The sequence below is a fragment of the Delphinapterus leucas genome, chromosome 2 (assembly GCF_059928025.1).
Source record: "Delphinapterus leucas isolate spDelLeu-1000000601 "Yukka" chromosome 2, BTC_Dleu_Yukka2, whole genome shotgun sequence".
In the NCBI taxonomy this organism is placed as follows: domain Eukaryota; kingdom Metazoa; phylum Chordata; class Mammalia; order Artiodactyla; family Monodontidae; genus Delphinapterus; species Delphinapterus leucas.
In genome coordinates, this window is record NC_143130.1 from 15577508 (window position 1) to 15603255 (window position 25748).

A 25748-nucleotide genomic window follows, 5' to 3' on the forward strand; every position below is an offset into this window, starting at 1 on the left:
ACAACATTGTAAATCAACAATACTTCAATTAAAAAACTGAAAAAATTGCAGTAATCCTGCCATATCATGTAATGTTAGAAACCTTACAATATTATCCTGACTGCAACATTAAAATAGAATAGTTTAGTTTGTTACACACAGCTATTTCCATGGCTCATTTAAGTTTATTTCTTCAATAGTCTGGTCCCTGTGTCAAAATCCATGAGAAAATATTCCAGCATTACACACATTTCCTCATGCAAACACCTATTTGGTCAATGTAATTTATTTCTTCTCTCTTCTCATCTTTGCTTCTCAGTTCTTGGTAGGGAATTTAGGACGTTTATTATTCTGCAACAAGTTTAGCTGGGAAATACTTCCTAAAGCAAAAGTTATTAATCATTGTAATTATTTTTTAAAACATAGACTTATTTTAGAGATACGAAAATTGTGAAACAGAAAAGGTTAAAACTGTAATGATTTAATTTATTATAATAAGTTGCAGAAATTAAATATGTTGAGTTACATTAAATATCAACTATCTCCCAGGTATTTTAAAAATATTTTATTATTAACATTGCTTAAGTTTTTCTTCCATTTCCAGGATAGTAAGAATTCTAAGTCCAACTATGTCCTTATTGATTTTCTGCTTGCTGGATCTATCCATTTCTGATAGAGGGGTGTGAAAATCTCCAACTATGATAGTGGATTCATCTCTTTTCTTTGCAGTTCTAGAAGTTTTTTATGTCACACAGGTTGACATTCTGTTGTTAGGTACATACACGTTAGGGATTGTCATGTCTTCTTAGAAAAGTGACCTCTTTACTGCTGTGTAATGCCCTTATTTATCCCTGATAATGTTCATTGCTTTGAAGTCTGTTCTGTCTGAAAGTAAAATAGCTATTCCTGCTTTCTTTCAATTCATGTAAGCATGGTATATATTTCTGCATACGTTTACCTTTAACCTATAAATATCTTTATATTCAAAGTGGGTTTCTTGTAGACAACATGTAGTTGGGTCCTATTTTCTATTCAATTGTTAATTCAGTTTTTAAATTACATTTGAAACTTCTTTTGAAAATTTACTCTGTCCTAAAATAGACTGTAATTCCTACAGCCTCTTTTAGTTCAGAATGCTAAAGTTCTCCTAAGTATCCTCTCAAAGGACTGGGAAGTAAATCTCACTAAAATAATAATGAACCCCAACTCACCATCTTGTTTATAATCTGAACTCTTATCTTTGTTAAGAATATAAAATGAAGTAACTAATTCAGTTGCCCTTATGTTGGAAAACTTAGCAGCCCATGAGGACCAGATTTCCATATAGGCCAGCATCTAGAAAGGCCATTTGTATAAAGAAATGATGTGTGTTGCTGAAAAACAGATTTGTTAAAAAAAAAAATCATACAAATACTGCTATATGAATCTCTATAGTGTAAATCATATTTTTGCTTTTGATATTTACTATAGTTTTGAAGATATATTTCCTTGGAAAGTTTAATTCTAAAATACCAGTGGAGGAAAACACAGCAAGCAGGGCCTGAGTTGTTTGAATTACACATCACTATGGTAAGACGGAGCAACTTATAATTTCATTTTCTACTATTTCCCACAGGTGCCATGCGAGACAAGTAGCAAATAGTCTTCTGTGCAGATGCCAATTCCTGGCATTTCATGGAGCAATTAATGCCAGTGCCAGACAGGTGTGCCATCAGGAAGAAAATGATCCCTTTGTCTACAGCTGTATCATCAATCAAACCAGTTTCTCCCTTTCCAAATGCTATAATTTTTCCATCAATCAATATCTTTATAAGTATAAAAATGTTTCATTTAAAACAGACATAATTTTGAAATAACACAACCTAATGCCTTTTAAGATCCTACCATCAAATTTTTAAAAGATATCATTCTATTCATTTCATATAAAATTTTTATTTATTTTTTAAATTGATATATAGTTTCTGTAAAAGAGTGTATAGGTGTAAAATATAGTGATTCACAATTTTTAAGTTATACTGCATTTATAGTTATTATAAAATATTGGCTGGGGCTTCCCTGGTGGCACAGTGGTTTTTTGCTACCACCCTTTGCAATTCCTGTCATCTGGAACCTTCTTTACTATTCTTTATTTAACCAACTCCCTATTCATTCTTCATAGATATAATCAACACAAGGCTAACTAAAAAAATAAAAACTAAAGTATTAAAATTCTTAAGATGTGTGAATGTTATGCAAAAAAATGACACAATATTGTGATAATTTACTCATAATTAGAGTACTGTGGTATTTGATGAATATTTAGTTCCCATGTTTATGGGAAACTTTGAGAATTTAAACCATCCAATGAGAGGGATACTAGATAATAGAGGCCTTGAACTGTGCATATAAAATGCTACTAAAGGATTCTAAAAATATATATATTGACATCATAACTATGAACATGAGAAAGGGGAATGTGAAAAAATGTGCAGAATCAATGGTACCTGTTTCTAAATCTTAAAGTTGTATTATTATGAAGAACTACAAGTAGTAAGAAATATTATCATCAAAAACTCATACTGAGAAAAGATGGAAATGTAGATTCAATATTAGGAAAATCATTATATCAAGGGGTGCCTGACAGTTGAAAAGGCTTTTTATGTGAGACAGAGTATTCTCTCCTTGAAAGTGTTCAAACAGCAATCAGGTTATTTTTCCTTTCCCACCTCCATTGTCTGCCAGATCAGAGAAGTTATAGAAATTATTCTTTGATTGGTTGGTGACTCATTTACCAATTCAATCAATAGCAATTCAGTAGATGTGATTCATCAATAAACATGTCTTAGTGGAGTTCTCTCATATATTAATAGACTGTGATAAGTGCTAGGATATAGATAAAAAATTTACGATCAATTGTAACTGAGTAAAAGTGAATCCTTCACAGAAGTCTTAGTGTTAGATCCCTGTTTCAAAGAGCATGGAGTAACTTCTTTTATTCTCTCCAACTCTATGATTCTTTGATTTTATGGTTCAATAACTTGAACTTTATATCATATTTTGACAAGTTGTTTATATTGTATTTATAAAAAGGTTAGTAGCTATATCTGTTTTCTAGATTTTTCTTCTTAATGAATTAGTATTTTCAGTCTCAAATGAATGTCAAAGAAAAGAGAGAGAAAACACAGATTACCTATGACAGGAATGAAACAGGGGATATCATAGACCCTATGGATATTAAAAGGATGATATAAGAATACTCTTAATAACTCTAATGCACTAAATTGACAACTTCTATGAAATGGACCTGTTCCTTGCAAAGAACAAACACAACATGATTTGAGCAGCTTTATAACTTTTAAGGAAATGGAACTCATAATTTTAAAATTCCTGAAAAAGAAATATCCAGGCTCCGATAGTCTCATTGGAGATTTCTACCAAAACTTTAAGGCACACAGATCAGAAAGGAAGACATAAAACTGTCCCAATTTTCAGCTGACATGGCTGTCAACAAAGAAAATCTAAGGAATGTATTATAAAAATTTGAGAATACATGACTCAGCAAGGTTGCAGGACACATGATCTACATATATAATTAATTGTGTTTTTATATATCATCATTGAATATGCAGAAACCAAAATTTAAAATATAATATCATTTATAATCCCTTAAAAAATGAAATACTTAGGTGTAAATCTTATAAAATATGTACAGGACTTGTAAGCCAAAAACTACAAAACACAGGTGAAAAGAAATCAAACTCTAAATAATGGAGAGACAAACTGCTCATGGATTGGAAGACATCCTATTAAAGATGTTATTTCTCCCAAACTGATATATGTATTTAATAAAATTCTTGTCAAAGTTACATCACTTTTTTGGTAGATATAGAGATGATATTTTTTTAAAGTGAAAGCAAAGCCAAAGGAACCTGAATAACTAAGGCTATATAGTTGAAAAAGAAAAATAAACTAGAAGGACTCTCTCTACCTAATATTAAGATTTATTATAAAGCTTTAATTTTCAAGACTGTGTGGTACTGATGAAGGAACAGACACTTGGATCAATGGAACAGAGCTCAAAACAGCTTCACACAAGCACAACCAACTAACATTTGACAAAGACGCAGATGCAGTTAAATGAAGGGAGGACAGCTTTGTTAATGGTGATGAAGCAACTGGATAACTATTGACAAAAAAAAAAAAAAAATGACCCAAACCTCACAACTTATACAAAACTTAACAAAATGGAGCATACACTTAAACATAATACTATGCAACTTTTAGAAGGAAAAATAGAAGAAAATCTGGGACCTAGACCTCAGTGAAGTGTTTTTGACCGTGATATCAAAAGCGTGATCCCTAAAAGGAAAGATGAATAAACTGGACTTCATCAAAATTACTCTTTCCCTGTAAAGAGAATGTAAAGATAATCTAAATCCTATGAGAGAACATTTGCCACTCACACATCTGCCGAAGGACTTATATCTATAATATATGAAGAACTCTCAAAACTCAACAGTTTGAAAACTTCTGATTAGAAAATGGGCAGAGACATGAAGAAACATTTCACCAAAGAGGATATACAGATAACAAAGAAACACATGATAAGATGTTCAACACCACTAGCTATCAGGGAAAACGCAAATTAAGACCCTGACGGGATATTAACCTATACCTATAAGAAGAGCAATAATAAAGATAAAATAGTTACAATACCAAATGCTCACAAGGATGTGGACAAACTGGATCTCTCACACATTGTTGGTGGTAACGTAAAATGGCATAACCGCTCTGGAAAACAGTACTATGGTCTGTTACATCCATGCCATGGAACATGAGTCAGCAATAAAAAGGAACAAATGATTTACACACACAACAACTTGGATGGCTCTCAAGGAGATTATGCTGAATGAAAAAAAGACAGTCTCAAAAGGTCACAGACTGCATTTACATATTTATAACTTTCTCAATATTACGAACTATAGGGATGGAGAACAAAATAGTGGTTTCCCAAGGTTAGGGATGGTGAGAATAAATGTAATTATAAAGGAATAGCTCAGGGGAGATTTTGGTGGAGACAGAATATTTGATTGTAGTGTGATGATTACGCGAGTTTTCACATATAATAAAATGCCATAGAACTATACGCACATATTGAACCACATTGTTTCCTGGTTTTGATATTATACGATACTATAAAATGTAACCACTGAGGGAAGCTACATGAAGGGTACACAGAATTTCTCTGTACTATCTTTGTAACTTCCTATGAACCCACAATTATTTCAAAATTCAAAAAATTAATGTCATGTGCCAATTATTATTCCGTGACATCACCAGGAAATTGTGATACAGTGATTTCCTTTGTATTGCCTTATTCTATGAAGTAATAATAAATTCTGTAAATAATACTTTCCAAACTGTTTCACAGAACAATTGTTCTATAAGGAGTATACTTAATTCCATGTAAAAAAAAGAGTTTCCGGGTAATTTGGAAAAATCCTATTTATAATACCAGGTTTTCAAAAATTGTCATAATTTTTTCTTCAGTGATGACTACCTGATTTCATAATTCTGAAAATATTACCCTAATGCGTGTCACTTTACAACACTGAGTTCATGAGAAACGGATCAGTGTTGATAATCTTGGAAAGACAGTGAAAGCTTTCTAAGCCTCAGTCAGTAGGCTACAGCCTGCAAATAATGAATTCCTGAAGCTTAGGACAGCAGATCCTTCACAGGAAGCCTGGTTTATTAACCTTATGATACCTGACCTACTTTTGAACATAATCTCCCAAAGAAAACAAAAGCTATTCATAGTGCATGATTAATAAAGTCTCTGAAAATACACTAGCTGTTTTCAAGGTGATGTAAAAATCCATGTTGGGATTAGTATTTAAATACCCTAACTAAATTATTTTTCCCTCACACATCCAAAAGTGCTTTGTACTTATTCTAACTCCCATTCGCAAGGTGAATGTTTATGTACCTATTTCTCTAGCTAGACAAGAAGCTCCACAATTCTTCAGGTAATATCTTATTTTTCTTTGTTTTTACTCCAGGGCCACTTATATTAGAGATGCCCAATGTTTAACCAAATAAATAAATGTCCAGTATGCAAGGCTAGGTCAGGAAGGTGTACACTGGTGCCAGTAGAGTCCCACAGAGGCACTCTACACCTTTAAATTCATTTTTTGTCACAACTGAGCACAAATTCTGATATGCTAAAAAGTTTTCGATGGAGCACTGGATATGGTGTAGAAGTAACACCTACAATATAACCTTGCTGTGAGTAAAAAGTCACATATATATCATAGCATCAAACAATAGCCCCTTCTCCCCCCAAAATTCATCAGTTTACTTGAAACAGAGAGAATTCTGCTACAACAAATGAGAAAGGGTAGTCAGGATGTAAATGAGTCAACTCAAATATGTCCTGAAGGATAACTATTTAGGGAAATTACAGTTATACATTCATAGAAATCAAAGAAAATTGTTAGTGATGTGGTGATAATATGGAAAGGACCATGTTTTAATTATTGCTGACTTTTTTAATGTTTTTGAATTTTTAAAAAATTCATTCAAATACATCAAATATCACTTGGCTCAAATCCATTATTTGTTTCATCTTTTTTGTTTGTTTTTTAACATCTTTATTGGAGTATAATTGCTTTACAATGTTGTGTTAGTTTCTGCTGTATAACAAAGTGAATCAGCTATATGTATGCGTATATCCCCATATCCCCTTCCATCTTTACTTAAATGTCAATTTCTCAGTGAGAACTTTTCCGATGGCCCTATTTAAAACTATAACCACCACTCCAAGCATCTTCTTTCTCACTTTTCCCTATTTTACTTTTTGCCAGAGCACTTGTCATTATGAAATATGCTGTTATTTTACTTACTCTGTTTTGTCTGTGTCCCCTTCCACTACCACCAAACGTAAAGCAAGCTCCATGAGAGCAGGAAATTTGTCTGTACTGTTCACAGCATTATTCTTAGTAACTAGAACAAACCCTCGCACATAGTAGATGCTCAATAAATATTTGCTGAATAAATGCATGAACGTTCATTCTTAAAAACTTCTTAAAATCGCCAATAAATTATATCAGGCAATTCAATACATACGTAGGCATTAAATCTTGACTTAACTATAAATGGTTCAATTAAATTCATTAAGAAAATATACACAGAATCATTTTTCATATTTAAAAAGCTAATTATTGCCCCTATTAAAATCCTGATATATTTGTATATGTCAATAAGGAAACAAAGAATAAAATAATAGCTCTTCCTTCTCACCAGAAAACTTTTTCAAATGTTTGTATTGTTTAGATGAGTGCTTCTCAAACTTCAGTGCACATATACTTGTTAAAATGCAGTTTATGGTTAAGTCTGGGGTGGGGCCTGACTTCTGACAAAAATGCTGTTTGTCTCTAGACCAAGATTTGAGTAACTGAGTTTAGATAACTTTTCAGCAGTGTTAAATTCCACATTGATGTAACATTAAAAAATGATATTTTTAGAAACATTCATCCAATAGGAAAAAATGTGTTTAAAAATATTTGTAATGACTTTAGCAAGGTTACTATAAGTAACTGAGTATAAGAGTTTGATTTATTGTTAATCACGTGCTCTTTCACCAAGAGGGAACCCTAACGTAAACTATGGACTGTGGTGATAATGACATCTCCCGTGTAACAAATCACCACTCTGGTGGGGGACATGATAGTCTGGGGGGGTTGTGCATGTATGGGGATTAAGTTTTGCTGTGAACCTACAACTCCTTTAAAAAATAAATTCTATTGAAAAATTTAAAAGACAGCCTCCAGAATGAGAGAAGATATTTGCAAATCATACATATGATAAGGGCTTAACATCCAGAATATATAAATAACTCTTACAACTCTATAATAAAAAACACACACTTCTGTAAAGAAAAGCACAAAGAACCTTGACAGTTCTCCAAAGAACACACACAAATGGCCAATAAGCACAAGAAAAGATAATTAACATTGTAGTCATTAGGGAAGGACAAATCAAAACCACAATGAGATTCTACTTCATACACACTAGGATGGCTATAATTTAAAAAGAAAGAAAGAAAGAAAGAAAACAACAAGTATTGGCTAAGTCCCAGATCTCCTTCAAGAATTTGCCCAGGAGGGGGAATCAGATGAAGGGAGTCCAAAGGTACACACTTCCAGTTACAAGATAAATAAGTACTAGGGCTGTAATGTACAACATGATGACTATAGTTAGCACTGTTGTATGGTATATTTGAAAGAGATTAGATCCTAAGAGTCCTCATTTCAAGGGAAAAAACATTTTTTTCCTCTTTTTATTTTTTTGTACCTATATGAGAAAATGGATGTCAATGGATTACCACTAAACTTACTGTGGTAATCATTTCGCAATATAAATAAGTCACAATGATGTATACCTTAAACTTATACAGGGCTGTATGTTAATCATATCTCAGTAAAACTGGGGGGGGGGAATAAATAAGTAAAATGAAAAAAATTGTTTAAATATCCTTCATCAGGCCTATCCTCATCAAGCTCCCTAACATTGTTATTTTCTCTCTCTCCATTTTTCATCTCCTTTAGTTTACTCTATATTTTCTCATAGAAAATGTATCACTTACCAACTTCTGACAAACTCTGTAATGTACATACACACACACATGGATATTCTGTGTGTGTGTGTATGTGTGTGTGTGTGTGTAGAGAAAGAGAGAATATTTTCTGTTTAACACAGGGGAATGGGTAATATGATTTTTGTCTGTTTCATTTATGGATGTACACTAGATGTCTCAAACACTGCTTGACATATACCTTTTCAGTAAATATATGTTAAATTAATTCGATATTTTGTCTTCTCGATTTCTCTTGATCATTCTTGACAGCGTCTTGAAAATGTTATCAGTCTTTCCAAATCCTCTCTCTCTGACATTTGTGTTCTATTCTATTAATTTGTATTATTAGCTAATTACTTTCTTTGGTAAGGATTTAAGTATATAAATTTTTCACTAAGCATTTTCTTAACTAAATACCACAGGTTTTTTAATGCACTATTATTATTATTATTTATTTAAAACATTTTCTAATTTTACTGTAATATTTTTGGTGGGGAGATGGGTTATCAAAAGTATCTTCTAACTAACAGGGAACTTTCTAGCTTTTGTCTTACAACTGATTTCCAGCCTAATTCAAAAGATGTAATCCATGTCACTTTAATCCATTCAAAATTACTGAAGTTTGCTTAGTGCTTAATAACATATATTCTGTGTGTACTTGAAATAGATGTCTGCAGTTGGGAAATACAGTATTACATGTGCCCATTAGGTTCAGATTACGTACTAATTATTCTGGTCAAATATCCCGCATCCTTACTAATCACAGTGCAGAATTAAATTATTTTGAGCATGCCTGAGATCCTCTTGTGTATCACCAATAAATATGCTAATTGGAAAGTACAGAGAAACAAAAATATGATTGTTTGCCAAAGGACCCTCTATACCAATGGCAAAATATGTTCAACTAAGATTTCAGATTTCTCAGATACACAAATCACTTTCTTTTTGACTATGTCCTATATTTTAGATATATTTATATTATAAAGCAAAAAAAGAAACCAGTTAATCTTTCTTCCAAATCTTGCTTTCTGAGCCTATATTGGTCTACAGAAAATTAAAGCCACAGGTACTTTTGTTTTATAAAGGATTATTTTCTTTTCCTTTGTCAGAGATAGTCTATGCCTTTACAAAGAGCTCAGCAGTTTCATTCTTTCTTCTATTCCTAGGTGGTGTATTTATACCAAATGATATTTTAGACGTTTTTTTAGAGTTGTGATACATGTTCAGCCTTTACTTAGACTTCTCACACAAAAAAAAACAAAAAACAAAAAAAAACAACAACCCAAAACAAACCAAAAAAACCTCACACAAGTTCCAAAGATCATGAAACCTAAGCCTAAATTCTTGGTTGGTTGCCAGCCAAACTTCTGAGATCAGTTGCTATGGTGATTTTTTTTTTTTAAGTTTTTCTTCCTATTCTTCTGGGTCTAATTAAGAATCAAAGTTTATAGTATATGCAGGAAAAATAACAGCACTCATATTTCATATAGCAGGTTCTAGCCACTCTATAATTAAAACATTTAAAACCATTAACATAGGAATACAATTGAATTTTTAAATACATAATAAAATAAGCAGTGTTATATAAAAAGAAATTATATTCATGTAATAAGAACCAATATCAAAATGTGGGTTACTTTTAAGGTTTGTTCCAACTTTTTGGTTGTTTATTTGTTCTAAGGAGCTGAAAACATTTTCTTCTTCTTATATAATATCTGGAACTAATTCATCTCTCTTGCTCCAGTATTACTGATATCACAGCCCCATTCAAATGTTACAGTGATTTGGCAATCAGTTCACCAGAAAGCACCTTCTGATAAAACTTTCCCTCCAAGGGCTTGTAATTACTTTCGTCTTTATTTTCCATACAAAAGAACTACCAAGACAATAAATTTCAGTACATTTCTCTGACCCTCTTAGTATATCAGTATACCCTCCCAAACACAGATAGAGGATTCCTAGAAATATTTGCAAAGTTATTATCTAAATACAAAGAGTTCAAGGAAAATTTAGCCAGAAATAAAATACTTTAAACACTGAAAAAATTGCATTAAATCATACCTTGGGAAAGAGATAAGTTGGCAACATGACAAATAAAATTCAAAAGCATAGTATCTGTTCTGTTCGACTGATTAGCTAATAGATTTGTGAGATACTCAAATGAAAATAGCAATGAAGAAAATGTAAAAGCATTTGATGCAGAAAATAACTAAAAACGCAGCAAAAATATTCATAAGATAAAGGTAAAAATTAATACAGAATACAAGATTAGCCAAACAGTTTTGCTTGGTTCATATAATAGTAATAATTGATATTATAAGATATAATCCACACTTGAAGAAACAAATAGTTATTCGATATACACAGGATTTCTACATCCACAACTTTTTTGGTTTTCCTAAGATTCAGCTGTACACAAAAGTGGTATGGTGGCTTGGGCAAAGCAGTGAATCATAAATCAAAGTACCTGGAAACTAGGATCAACTCTGTCAGTACCAGTTTTATGAAATTTGACCAAATCTCAGCCACTCTTGTTCAGCAGCTTTATCCATGGAATGCACTAATAATATCTCTCCCACTTACCCGTCGGGTTTCTGTGAAGATCAAGTGGAGATCAGTAGATAGAAGGGCTTTGAAAGTTAAAAGTTCTATGTAAATGTGAGCTCTTAATATACTGACGTGGTTCTTGTGATTCCAGACTTGGTTTCAAGAGGCAAAAAAGAGATCAAACTGTAATACGCTAGCTCAGAAATTATTATTGGTAATAGTGGAATAATTTGTCAACCTTAATTCTGACAATTTGTATTCACTTCATTTGCAGTGAAATGAGGCAACCATGCACTGTGTTCCATGATTTTACAGAATTCCCTGAATGAGCACATATGGCCCATTTAGCTAAGGATATTTTAATAGGTGCCGTTTATTATGAGTTGATCTCTTGTAACAATATTACACAGCTGATATGTGTTTCCCTTAGGAGATCACGTTGTCTATTTTATACATTATCTGGATATTGATTTTTTGTTTTTTTAGCCACTTATCCCAGCTCATAATTGACCCAAGGGAATGACAACTCCCTGAAATCCGTCAAAGCACAAAGGCTTGTCAACCTTACATGAATTGCCGTTTATGGACGTTTTGCTTGCCTTCTTTCCAAAAATTTATTTCATATGGAAAATACTTGTTTGCATACCGTTTGCCTTTGAAGACACCTGTTTTCCAGTTAATCTCCAATTCTTCACATACAAACAGAAAGCCATTGATTAGTTTGAAAAGACTTTCGGTTCTAAATTAAGTACGGAGAGGGAGAAAGGAATGTATTTAAATGGTTAAATCACCTTACCTGCCTTGGCTGCTGAGTTATATATACTCTGTATTTTTCATCAACGAACCCATTGCACAGAGGAAGGTTGTGGGAGACAAAGGCAAAAGTAAGGAGACAGAACACTTCCACTCACCACAGATGAAAGGAGTCTCATCTGAATTATCAGCACAATCGTTCACAAAATCACACAGCTTGTCCCTGGCAATGCAGTGCTTGTTAGCGCATGTGAATTCTTGAGCCGTACACATTCTGTCTGTGCTAAGTAGGGGGGAACAATCTTGAAAGGAAATATCATCCACTGCTACATCTCCTATGTAACTGATACCACGTTTTGCCCTGAAGACAACCTTTAAAAAAAATAAAGCCAATATCAGTTGACTCGTCCATCAGGAATCCAAAACCTGGGGCAAGCAGTAAATACAGTACAGAACATGAGGGCTTGAATCTGATAACAATGACCCCGTAATCCCTACGATGAAAGTGACCCGGGAAGTTTGAGGGATACTGAAGATCTCTACCACACTCAACAGGTAAGGATGTGGGAGTGGCAACACCGTTGTCTCTTGTCTAGATTTTTAGGTTACAGGGCCTAAGAAACTGGCAGGAGTCACCTACCACTGCAGCCTCTGCAACTCGCAGACCCAAAACAAAACCTGCTCACTTCTGACAGCCTCATCACACGTGGAAGCAGGAGGTCAACCAGGTGACGGAATGCACCAAGAGGCAGAAGATGCAAGCATATCTTTTACCTTATTTCATCCACTTCTTGCCATTCCTCTGATCTGTTCAACTCGACTATTTGAAATCGAAAATATGTCGGACCTCAAAACCATGAATGTTTTTAATTGGCCACATCTTTGGACTTGAAATGATGGTGGTGTGCCTTTGATTAATGTATGTGATGAATGAAATCCTCCTGTGTGCCACTGCTGGACAGTGAGATCCCACTTCTACAGACTTTGATAGAACTGATGAAAAACAGTCACAGGACTCACTAAAGTTTTCAAAGTGAAACTAATTCAGACAGCTTCTACTGAATTTGCCTGCAAGTTAAATGTGTATTTGTGTGTTAGCATAAGAAATATTCATATATTTTAAAGTAAATTTAGGACAATTAGAGATGCATTAACAAGAAATACCTATTTACCTCCATGATTTCTATACAAAATAGTTATTGTCATCAAACTCCCAAACATCTTTTTACCAAATCTAATCAATTACTTTTCTTGAAAGAAGTAGTTTTTCCTTAAGATGTGTTATGCTTTTATACTATTGTATGAAAACCTAGTTGTTTTCCTTTTAAGATGAGAGAATAGAATAACTGAAAATCATGCCTTTCACATTATTATAAAAAAGCAAATAAATGTACAATTTTTATATAAATTCAAGTATCAAATTGACATAAAAGGCATACATTTGTTTTCTTCAGAGAAGATGTGCTAGAAAAGAAAAATAAATTTGTAAGATAGATTAAGAGCTTGGATGTGATTAAGACGAGGTGAAACTAGAAAGAATAATAACTACAACTCTTTTATAAGAAAATTGAGCCCAACAAAAACATGGATACACAAATTGAAAAAGGTACTGTATTATCTGGATATATCTGAACATTTAATTTAAATCTGTGAGACAATGCTCTGTGATTAAGAAATCAGATAATCCAATGCCACACGATGTTGGCTAAGATTCCATAGACTTTAATACTGAATGTGATTAAACATTTTTTCAAGAGCAATTATGATATAATTTTTTCTGGTAAAATAAAAGCTGGGTCAATCATTTTGTAAAATTTAGGAAGCAACAGAGCATAGCATTTGTATTATGGACTTGTAGATGACCTGCCTGTGTTTAAAGCGTATCACTGCCATTGTAGTTATATAAGTAGGGCAAGTTATCCAAGTTCTAGGTATTTCTGTGTCTAATCTATAAAATGCAGGTAGTAAAGGTAGGTACCTCATACAGTTACAGGAGTAAATTTTTTGTTCATAGAACAGAACTTAGCACTTAGTAAGTGCCAGGTATGTGATTGCTCTAGTTATAAAAATTATTATAATTAAATGCTATGTTTAAATTGGGGGTTCCCAAATATAACTGTGAAAACTACCCAATGCTGTATACTTTTACTCAAGGGTTAAAGGCGCTCATGTTTCTGAGGCTAACGGGACTGATACAGTAAAAATGGAAGAACCATGGATAGTATGTGTGTCTCACTACTATTTCTCCAGTGCATAGTAAGGTGCTTGCACATAGTAGGTTCTTGATATGTTTTTACTGAAGGAATGAATGAATCACATTAAACATCAAATATTCAGAAACCATTAATATTGCATTTTAAGAGTCAAACAACATGGGCCTATTTCTCTTCAAATTTCAATGTGAAAAATTAAATTTCAGATAGACTAAATTAATAATTGATTCCTCTGCTTAAATCCCTCATAATGTTTTGTTTGTTTTTGTTTTGTTTTGTTTTTTGCGGTACGCGGGCCTCTCACTGTTGTGGCCTCTCCCGTTGCGGAGCACAGGCTCCGGACGCGCAGGCTCAGCGGCTATGGCTCACGGGCGCAGCCGCTCCGCGGCATGTGGGAACTTCCCGGACCGGGGCACGAACCCGTGTCCCCTGCATTGGCAGGCGGACTCTCAACCACTGCGCCACCAGGGAAGCCCTTAATGTTGCTTTGAACATGATTTTACCATGCAAATGTTCTACTTGCACAGACTAGTTAAGAATTCACTGCCTGAAGTGGAAGCCGACGCCTGGCAGCAGCACAGCCTTCTGCATGTTCTTGCTGATGATTCTTCTTGCCTCAGTTAAAAGGTCTTGGAGGTTAAACAGGTGGAATCCTCTTAATGATAAATTTCATACTGTGCAAGGCCACTAAACTGCTGTCCAGTCTTTTCTTCTTCAGGTTGAACTCACTTCTTATCCATTTCCTAAATTATCTACAAATGACCCATAAGAAAACTGGGTCCCAGCAAGAGGTCAAAAATATATGGGATTTATTATAGCTAACATTCTAAGAAATTGGGGATAATGTTGTATCAATGCCTTTAAACAGCTGTATCTAGCCTGTGCTTCCAGTGGAGTTGAAAGGGGCTGATCTATCAGATATGGCATGTGATTGTAGATACAGTTACTGAATATTCACAGCTGATTTGGTTACTCTTGCTACATACTGCATTTCCAGTCCTCTGTATAATTAGCAAAGATATTATAGCTTGTATCTATAGATAAGTGGCTCTAAATTCAAGGAATTAAGCCCTGTGCAGTTATGACTAAGAAAAAATGTTCTCTGACATAAATGGCTCTGGATTCCCACTCTCCCTTATCTAATCTTAAATCTTAATAGCTAAGCTTTACCTTCCCTTCTGTCAAAAACAAAACAAAACAAAACAAGCAAAAACTCCAAAAGCAGAAAACACACACATCCATGGAGCTCCTGTTTTCCTGATAATCCATAAAAAAATAAAATTCACACTAAATATCTTGGCATATAATTACTTTCAGTTTAAACCTTTTATTCTATGTATTACTTGTTCTTTTCCTTTATTTTTAGGTCTTATCCTCCTAATATTATTGTAATCTACATGAAGACAAATACAGCATCACCCAATTTTGTGCCTCTGAAAATATTTTTCAGTCAAGTAAATCTATTTTCTCTAATAAGGTTCAACAATATAGTGTGCTTTCAAAGGTCTCTTTAATTGGGTTTGAAATAAACTAATGTAATTACTCTGCAGTCTCTGAGAATATATTTGCAAAATAGTGGGAGGTGTTCTTAATATGTAGGAGCCTGATTGTGGAGGCAGGAGATGGTTGTCACTAAAATGAGATGTTCCTAGAAAAATGGTTGCCTCTTTGGGAAAAAAAATTAGGGCATTTCAGAACCGCAAATTCCTTATGGAAAATGCTCTACGGAGTGGTGAGCGTTCATACAGCACATCAGAAAGGGAAAGAGAGACAAGAAGACAAGGGGTAGAGGAAATAAATTAAAATTAAAGAATCAACAAAACTCAATCATCACCTAAATACTTGGATTACAAACCTGTATATGCGAATGAACGCCTAAAAACACCTCTATTTTTTTCCACTGTGCACCTTGCTGTCCGCTTTGAGCCCACAGTTTAGAAGTAACCTTGTCTATCTTGCTGAGTACCTGCAGAGACAAATCAAGTAAGAAGTGCTGAAATATTTTACCTTGACAAATTCTAAACATATAGAATTCTCCCAGTAATTTTTTTTCATTTTAATATCAACATGAATCCCTGAGAGAAAAGCTCAGACATTTTTCATTAGTGCTGTTTTCTAGAACAGCACTGTGTCCCCAGGGTACCTCATGAGCTTTGTGTAATAAAGCTGTGCATGAATATCTGTCAGTCAAGTCTGAAGTTACCTGGCACCATTTGATTAAGAACTCTTAACTACCTTAGTTTTTAAAAATCTGACAGCAAGAACAATTGGAAGTCTCAATATTAAATAATATTCATGTAGTCACATGAAAAGCACAGAATTGTTTACTAAACACAGTTTTGAGAATGACATTAGGTTCAGTGGGGATGGTGATGTTACAATGGGAGTCCGTTCAATTCCAACAGCACATATGGGTGATGTGAGTGGGCACCTAACTCATCTAAGCCAGCAAGAGCTCCCCACCCAACAAACGGACCCTCATTCTAAAGGGAAATTGAGAATCATCTCAGCAAACAAATTATCATGGCTCTTCTTTTAGAATGACACAAAAAAGAGCCATGAAGAAAGTAATTAAATAGGGAAGAGCAGTAGAGTTCCACATTTTAAAATAACTGACTTAGATGATGTATTTAATTATTTCACAACACTATTTTTTTTACATCTTTATTGGAGTATAATTGCTTTACAATGGTGTGCTAGTTTCTGCTTTATAACAAAGTGAATCAGTTATACATATACATATGTTCCCATATCTCTTCCCTCTTGCGTCTCCCTCCCTCCCACCCTCCCTATCCCACCCTGCTAGGTGGTCACAAAGCAACGAGCTGATCTCCCTCTACACCACGAATTTTTAACAATACAATGTGTGTAACCAATTCATTATTCACATAAAGGGTTTGGGGAGGTTTTGACTTTTGAAAGTGAAGGTAACTTTGAATACTTTCATGATCAGTTTTTTAAAAATTAAATGCAGGGGACTTCCCTGGTGCTGCAGTGGTTACGAATCCGCCTGCCAATGCAGGGGACACGGGTTCGACCCTTGGTCCGGGAAGATCCCACATGCCACGGAGCAACTAAGCCCGTGTGCCACAACTACTAAGCCTGTGCTCTAGAGCCCATAAGCCACAACTACTGAGCCCTCACGCCACAACTACTGAAGCCCATGTGCCTAGAGCCCGTGCTCTGCAACAAGAGAAGCCACAGCAATGGGAAGCCCACGCACTGCAACGAAGAATAGCCCCCGCTCGGTGCAACTAGAGAAAGCCCGTGTGCAGCAACAAAGACCCAACGCAGCCAAAATTAAATAAATAAATTTATTTTAAAAAATTAAATGCAAATGGTTATTTTTATAGAGCTAGAGTTTCTAGAGTCATATAAAAAGTCGTATGTGGCTAGCAAAGATATCACTAAATTCTTGAATTCAAGTTGAATCAACATATTATTAAAGTCAAGAAAATAGAATTTCTAAAAAATATAAAAATCTTTTTTGAAGGATACTAAAAAGAATGTATAGGAATTAGATCTTCTTTGTATGAATACTGCTCTATACACAAATCACTAAGGAAAACTGTGTTCATGCAACATAGTAATGCAACATTTAATGTTATTTTACTCAGCTGTGCATGAAATAAGGATCATATGTATTACCATTTTAATTATTTTATAATTAACTACTTATAAAATTTTAAGGTTGTTTTATAATTTTTCATCTACTAACACAAAATCTTATGCTGAAAAAATGAAAGCCTATTTTAGATAATTAATCTCAACCACAAAATATACCTGGTAAGTAATTCTCATTTTTCTGATGCAAACCCTGTAGTTAGCTGTATTGATTGTTTTGTCTAAAACCATTTTTAAAAACTCAGTGAGACACAAATGGTAAATTGTCAGATCAATCCACAAGACTACTTGGATACTTTCAGATTATTAAACATGCACATATACATATACACAAACAAGTTTACTCTTAAACTGTTTTTGGTGAGAAGTCTCACCTATAACAAATAAAACTATTCTTCCAAAATTACTTTATAAATTTAACATGTTTCCAATTAAAAGAAAGTAACAGCATTTTAAAAATATGTTTATCTAATTTGGGGAGGAAAATAATATTTAATATGGCCAGGAAAATCGTAGAATAAGACAGTTAAAAATTTTTTAAAAACCCTAATATTAAAATTACATCAAGCTACTAGGAAAGAAGTGGTTAAGCAGCTGATCTGCAGTCTATTTCTATTTATTGGGGAAAAATAGAGCAGGTAGCCCAAGTGTAATCTCTTTGCAAATATACTAAACATAGACTTTTTGGAGAACAAATTAATGCTATTTGACAGGGGGAGAGACCTTATCTATGGCTGCTTTTAGCGAGATATCCCTGGTCTAAAACTGCTCATGTAAACAATTCTGAAATCTGGGGATTTATTTTTCAGACATGGCTTCTTGGAAAATGTCACGCAAGCTATGAAACAGAGTATAAACGGAGATGCTTCAAAATTGAGTTGGCTTCTCTGTGTAAATGATGTGTCTATACATATACTTACAAACCTTATCTATTATATAAGACATGTCTAATAGGGGAAGACAGGATCTAGGGGATCTGCATTAAAATTGCAGAACCTCTTTCTGTTTTGTCCGTATAACTTGGTCATCTAAAAGAAACCAGGACCCCCGGGAAAAATAGTTACCTCCAGGGATGGAACAGGATAACAAAAAGATGAGTCTGGAACATCTTCTTGGCCAGAAAGAAAGGAAATGATCAAAGAATAATTGGACTTGTCAAAGAGACATAGAAGTCAGTTTAAAGGGTCTCCTATAACTGAATCTGGGACAATGTTAAGAACCAATAAATAGTAATAGTGTTGACAACAAATTGGATAAAACAGGAATCCATGAGTCCACACTGATATAAATCAATAAATGGAGAATTTTTCTAACAAGAGAAAACCAACCTACAAATGCAGACAGAATAATGGAGTTAGACACAAATAGGCAATCATCATAGTAAAATTAATGTGGCAAAAAATACTAAAGGAAGCAAAAATTAGTGGGTATAATTGAGTTGAGATCAGGATTTTACACATGCTCAAAATATCTCATCACAAAATATTTATTGATAACAAAGGGAACAAAAGTACTGAGACCAATAGACATCATGTACTAACCAATGGGATACAATAAAAATAATACAATATTGGTGATATTACAGAGAAAAACATGCTTAACATTGAACAAATCCAATTTGAAGGACATTTCACAAAATGACTGGATTATAACCTTTAAAAATACCAAGATCATAAAGTTTAAGGGAAATGAAGGGATTACTTCAGTTTTAAAGACACTAGGGACTTCCCTGGTGGTGTGGTGGTTGAGAATCCACCTGCCAATGCAGGGGACACGGGTTCCATCCCTGGTCCGGGGAGATCCCACATGCCACGGAGCAACTAAGCCCATGTGCCGCAACTACTGAGCCTGAGCTCTAGAGCCTGCGAGCCACAACTACTGAGCCCACGTGCCACACGACTGAAGCCTGCGTGCCTAGAGCCTGTGCCCCACAACGAGAAGCCACTGCAATGAGAAGCCTGTGCACCATAACCAAGAATAGCCCCCCTGCTTGCCACAACTAGAGAAAGCCCGCATGCAACAACGAAGACCCGACACAGCCAAAAATAAAATAAAAATAAATAAATTTATAAAAAATAAAGACACTAGAAAGAAATAACAATGGAGTGTGATAAGTAATTCTGTATTCAACTCAATTTTTCCTATAAAAGATGTTATTGGGACAATGGGCAAAAAACCAGAATCTCTGAGCGAAAGGTAGAATGCAGTTGTCTGTGAGATTCTTGCAACATTTTGTGAGTATGAAACAATTTAATTTCTTTTTTTACAAAAAAACAATTTGAAAGAGAATATTGGAGAGTGTAGCACCACTATATCAAAGACAGCAAGAAGGCACATCCGAATATCACCAAAATGTATATATTCATTTGATTGTGTTATTCTCAGAATATTGATACTGAAACCTATATGACATATTTCAAGGGTAAAACAGTATTACACAGAAGCTGCAACCTCAGAATAAAGACCATAATCATAAATAGAATAGTTTAAAGAAATCCTATTAGCCATTCAGGTCCAATTCTACTAAAGCTTTTTTTCAATCATACTGTTTTCAAACCAGTGAAGTGTTGATAACTGTCCATTTTCATTTATTAGCAGATTACATATTTTAATAACACTAAATTATACAATATGAATTTTTGCAGAAGAAATTCAGAAAATGCAATTGCCTAAGCAGTACCTGGAGAGAACCAACTGTGGCACCATTCATATGAGTCCAGAACACCAGGGTACATTTTGGTCCCGTGCGTGAAATAACAGGAGTGAGGATGTCAGCCATGTCACCAAACTTTCCATTTGAGCTATCAGCATACAGGTACCAGCCATCTGCGGTATTTCTGGGGAAAGAATATGCATTTATCAGGTAAAAAAAGAAAATCATAAAATACAGTTTGTCATTAACCATATTTTATTGTTCTAAAATTTCTCCTAAAAGTATAACAATGTTTTTGAACAATGGTGATACATAAATAATTCTACTATTTTGATTTTGAATCCATGTGTCCATTGGTACAATGTACAAAAATTATGGTAAAGGTTGAAATCATTAGGTCTAATATGTAATAACTTGGTTGATTTTTTTATAATAATACTGCTGATACTCTGATCAGTTTTGTAGAGTTTTTTTATGTGGGTAAAATGAGACATTGAAGCATTGAATACATTTAGAAGAGGCATAAAAAGAACAAAAATATAAATAATTAAAGTATGAAAGAGAGAAAGGAAGCTGTCTTGGAGTTCTACTCACTGGTCTAAAAGGCTTTCAGGTTCAAATTTATTTTATCTATTAATTTAGGTAAGTTTTACTTAAACATATTTTAATAAGCAGGTAGATAACCTTTTAATGTTGTTTTAAGTAAAGAAGGGTATTTATTAGTTCACATAACTGAAAAGTACAGGGGATACACTAGCTTCAGGCACAGTTGGATCCAGGGGCACAAACACTGTTATCAGGACTCAAGTCTCTCCATCATCTGGCTTAAGTGGGTAGATAATTTTTAATGTGTCTTTTTTTTCCCCTAGTTCCAAACCAGAGAGGGAAAATAATGATGGAAACACTTAAATATCAATGTAATCTTGCCATAAGGGATAGAGTTTATGCCCCCACTTTAATTACCAATTCAAAAAAGAGATAATAAAACATTAAAGACATGCTATTTTTGAAATATTAAATAAGGAAGTGATTCCTCAAAATTCGGATATTCTGGCACTCTTTAATTTCTTTGATTAATTATATTTCACACCACTTTTTCACCACATGTGATACTAGTACCATGGAGTTTAAACTTCCTACTTATTAAAACCATTTTGAAAGTTTTATCTTTTTTTTTGAGGAAAGACATGAATCATTAATAGAAAATAGATGGAGAGAAAGAGAGAGGTATTCATTCAGTCACCACATATTTACTGAGTCAGTCTTTCCAGTGTTACTTGTCCAAGGCACTGGGAATGTGCTGTGGGCAAAAGACATGGCAGGGCTGGCCTCTGACCTCAGCACTTACTAGACGGGCAACATTAGGCAGGTTATTCAACCTCTCTGAACCTATTGGTTTCTTCATTTATAAAACAGGATAGCTCCATGTTACTACTAGGAGTTAGAAATAAAATAAGTGGACTTTCTATCCCAGTACTCGCCCATCTTACATATTTAATAAATGGTAGTTGTGATTTGTGGTTATGTTTATGTCATTAGTTGCTGCTAATAAAGAATTTAGTGCCCTGTGAACTACACAGCGTATGAATTAAGACTGCTTTTAAGAGCTAGGATTATTATATTAATTTGTCTGAATTGTGTGTCAATGAATAAAAAGTTCCAGCTTTGTTCCTTGTGTGTGTTTAATATCCCAGGACCCCATAGATGCTGAGAACAAAGATGAATACATGAATTCTTCATTGGTTCACAGATTCACTGTGATCCAGCGCAATTTTAGTAGATATATTTTCCCCCAAATTGACAAACTGATTCTAAGCTTAATATGGAAATCCAAAGGACTAAGAATAGCCAATTTTATCACAAAGGAGAACAAAGTTAGACAATTTACTCTATCAGATACTGATTCATTATAATGGTAGAATAATCAAGACAGGGTGGTATTGAAGTAAAGATGGAAAAATGGGCCAGAGAAATGGATAAAAGAGTCCTGAAAATTCTACATATATTTATATATCTGATTTATGAAAAGCTTAGCTCTTCAGAGCAGTGAAGGAAAGGACAATCTTTTCAATGTGGATTGAATAAATTAGGTGGCCTTGTGGGGAAAAAACAAACCTTGACCCCTATTTCACAGCATTCAAAAATAATAAACTGCAGGTAGAATGTACCTGAAATGTGAAAGGTAAAACAACAAAGCTTGCCTAAGATACATAACAATATCTTCATGATATGAGACTGAGAATTAATTTTTAATAATATATAAGGATTACTATCCATAACGGGAAATACAAAAAATAGGACTGTATTCAAATTAAGGATTTCAGTTTATCAGAGATACCAATATGATGATCAAGGCCAACCAGTGAATGGGAGAAAACATTTGCATCCCATTTAACGAATGTTACACTTACTATCTACTATACGTCATGCACTATGCCAGACGTTCAACAATGCCTGTGTGTTTGTAGTGTGTGTATGTCTTTATACATACATATTATATAACTACATACATACAAGGAAGAACAGAATGAAATGTCCCCAAATGCTAATATGTTTTTATCTTTGTTTGGGGGCCACAGCTATTTTCTTTCCTACACAGTGCCTGGTTCACAGTAGACTCTCCAAAAGTACTTGATAAACAAAATACACAAGGTAGTTTAAAATCAGTACAGCACATGTGGAAATAAATAGACCAATGGAGTGACAGAACTGTAGAGTCAGATGAATTCACACAGAAAAAATTGATAATAATATATTCCAGGCTGGGGGGGAAAAAAAAATAAAAAGACAGAACAATGTTAGAGACCATGGAAGAATTAAGTGACTAAAAGTCACAATTCTAGTAATGATAAAAGCATCTACTCAATGGTTCTTCAACTGGAGGTCCCTGTACTAATTTCCCAGAAACTACACGATGAAAAATGCTAATGTTTAATTTCCCCAACACAGTATAACTTGAGAAAATTCAGTCACAATAATAAATTTAAAATAAATTATTGAAACAATTCTTTATAATTATATATCCTTGAAATATATATATTTCAACTGCAAGGAAAACGAGAAAAGGGAGACATGCCAGGAGATCAATTTGAAAAATGCAAATAACAAAACTGCATTTGTGTTTTTACACTGCCCCACAAACACCGTACTAGTGTAAAAGTATATCATTCGGTCGCCAGTCTTTTATGCATTAATTGGGGGCACATGATGTATGCATGATTCCTAATGGAAAAATGAAGAATTATACGAACACTTGCCTATGTCTGAGATGAGATTATCTGAACATGTACCTGCAAAAGAAATCAACTGCCCTCCTGGGATGAATACAGCAGTAATGATCACACCTAACAGTGCTGTCACTCATAAAGTATCAGCATCTCTCTCCCAGCCTTCAAATTGTCACTTCTCAAACAGGGCTGGAAGGAGGATGTTTTATAGAAATATACCTTTCCTAACAAAACACATCATAAACCACACAGTAGTAAAGGTTTAAAGAAAGCAGTGCTTTACACTCAGGTGTTGCGAAAATAAAGATCCCAGGCGATGATGTATAAGTCATTAAAAAGTCATTTATTAAAAGAGATCTGATTTATAGTCCAAGCTGTTTTAAAGAACGTTGCCTAAGCCTCATAGGATAATCAGTTTCTAAAGTCTTAATATTATACAAATTAAGCAATTTAAAAATTGACATTTTTCCCCCTTATTTGAGAATCTCCTGGGTATTCACCCTAATTAAATTAATAAGAAAAAATACCCTTGCATGGACAAATAAAAATATTCTTGAGTTAGGTCAATTGACCTTTAATACTTGTACAGTATAAGGGACATATTCTTCAGGCTTATCCTTTGGGTTGAGATATAGCCTGTGATTGATTATGATGATGTAGGCTGTTATAACATACCTGATGGGATATGAGCTACTGAAAGTTGTCATGAACTTGATTACTTTCATGAGAAACAGAAAATACAAACTGTTCAACAGTACAATCCTCCTAGGGGTTTCCACAGTATTACCCTCGTGTCTGTGGTGCACCAACCTTGCTATGTGCAACTGCTCCCCGCCCCTCCCACCAACTCCACGGTCTGACCCACCAACTGCTGGAGCTTCTTAAATAAGACGGAACACTCAGAGTTCTTATGTGGGATTTTTAGAATATAAATTAAGGAAAAAGGAACATTCCTTCTTGAATGTCAAGGCATGCTTCCCCTCCATCCACCCACCCCACCAATCAAGGTTTGAAACGGCTCTGCCGGACTCCAAAATTCCACACACACCCTCTAGACTCTGCTGGAGTATTGCAGAAGAGACAAACAAACAAAAAAGTTTCTATTTGACCTTATTGGTCCTTTATAATACACATCTGATCCTACCATCCTGCTAGAAATCTTCAACACACCTTTACTGACTCAAAGTGAGATCCTTGAACTAAACTGTATGTTCCTGGATTGCAAGTAAATAAGAAGCCTCAGTAAAATACACATCAATTCATTACACACACTGTCAGATCCGCTGACACTTTTTTTCATAGTGAGACTTTCTTGATAATTGAAGCAGTGAATTAATTTGCATTCTGGTGCAAGCTCTTTTATATCGTTATGTATTTGTAACTAACAGTCCACAGGAGGTGGGAGATAGATGGGCCCCTGGGCCAGACAGCTGGTGCTTGTCAAGTGGAGTAAAATTGAAGCTTTGTTCTCACCCAGGAACTCCAAGGACAAAGCTAGTGGCAGAAGCTGAGCTCTGCTGAAGTAAAGAGATAAGGTGCCCACTCCTGAGGTCAAGGAAGACTTCCCTCTTCACAGGTACAGGAAGACTTCTTGGGGGTCAAAAAGGGAGGGGGGCACCACCCCATAATATGTGTGTACATGCACCCACAGGCCTCTGTGGTGGGATCAATCTTAGCAAAAAGTTGAGCACGCATGTTGGGGACGGTCCTGGAAACATTCAGGTGTGAAAAAAACAAGAGAAAATTGGCCAAAGGTAAACAAAGACCTGGAAGGACTGTCCTGTGTAAGTGAATTAAATCACGTCTTTACAGCACTCCTCATTCAGGATGCCCCCAGTCCCCTCCAGGTGTGTATCCCTGCTTTGCTTCTGACTTACTGTTCTCCTTCTTAGAGAGGACACCATACCCTTTCTCTCTGGATGTGTATTTCTGCCTTGCTGCTGTCTTAAATAAACAAACTTTGTCTGTGTGCTCTCCCACATGTTATGCTGTGTCTCCAATAATAAACTTTGTACCTGTTTTTACAGTTTTTGCCTCCTTAAAACATTCTTGCTTTCAAATGGGGGAAAGAGCTAGGGCCACTTTGCTTCTAGCCCCTAGCCCCTGGTGGTCTAGTGGCTAGGATTCCTGGTTTT

At 34.6% G+C, this 25748-nt stretch overlaps 1 protein-coding gene across 1 annotated transcript in view; it reads right to left on the reverse strand.

Moving 5' to 3' along the window:
- Nucleotides 1–25748, reverse strand: part of MALRD1 (MAM and LDL receptor class A domain containing 1) — a 587465-nt gene that overhangs the window by 334970 nt on the left and 226747 nt on the right. The window contains exons 23-25 of the mRNA XM_089906459.1: nt 20414–20570; nt 15965–16075; nt 12055–12268 (exon numbers count right to left, since the gene is read on the reverse strand). Of these exons, the coding sequence (XP_089762585.1) occupies nt 12055–12268; nt 15965–16075; nt 20414–20570 (482 nt within the window). The remainder of the gene's footprint in view (nt 1–12054; nt 12269–15964; nt 16076–20413; nt 20571–25748) is intronic.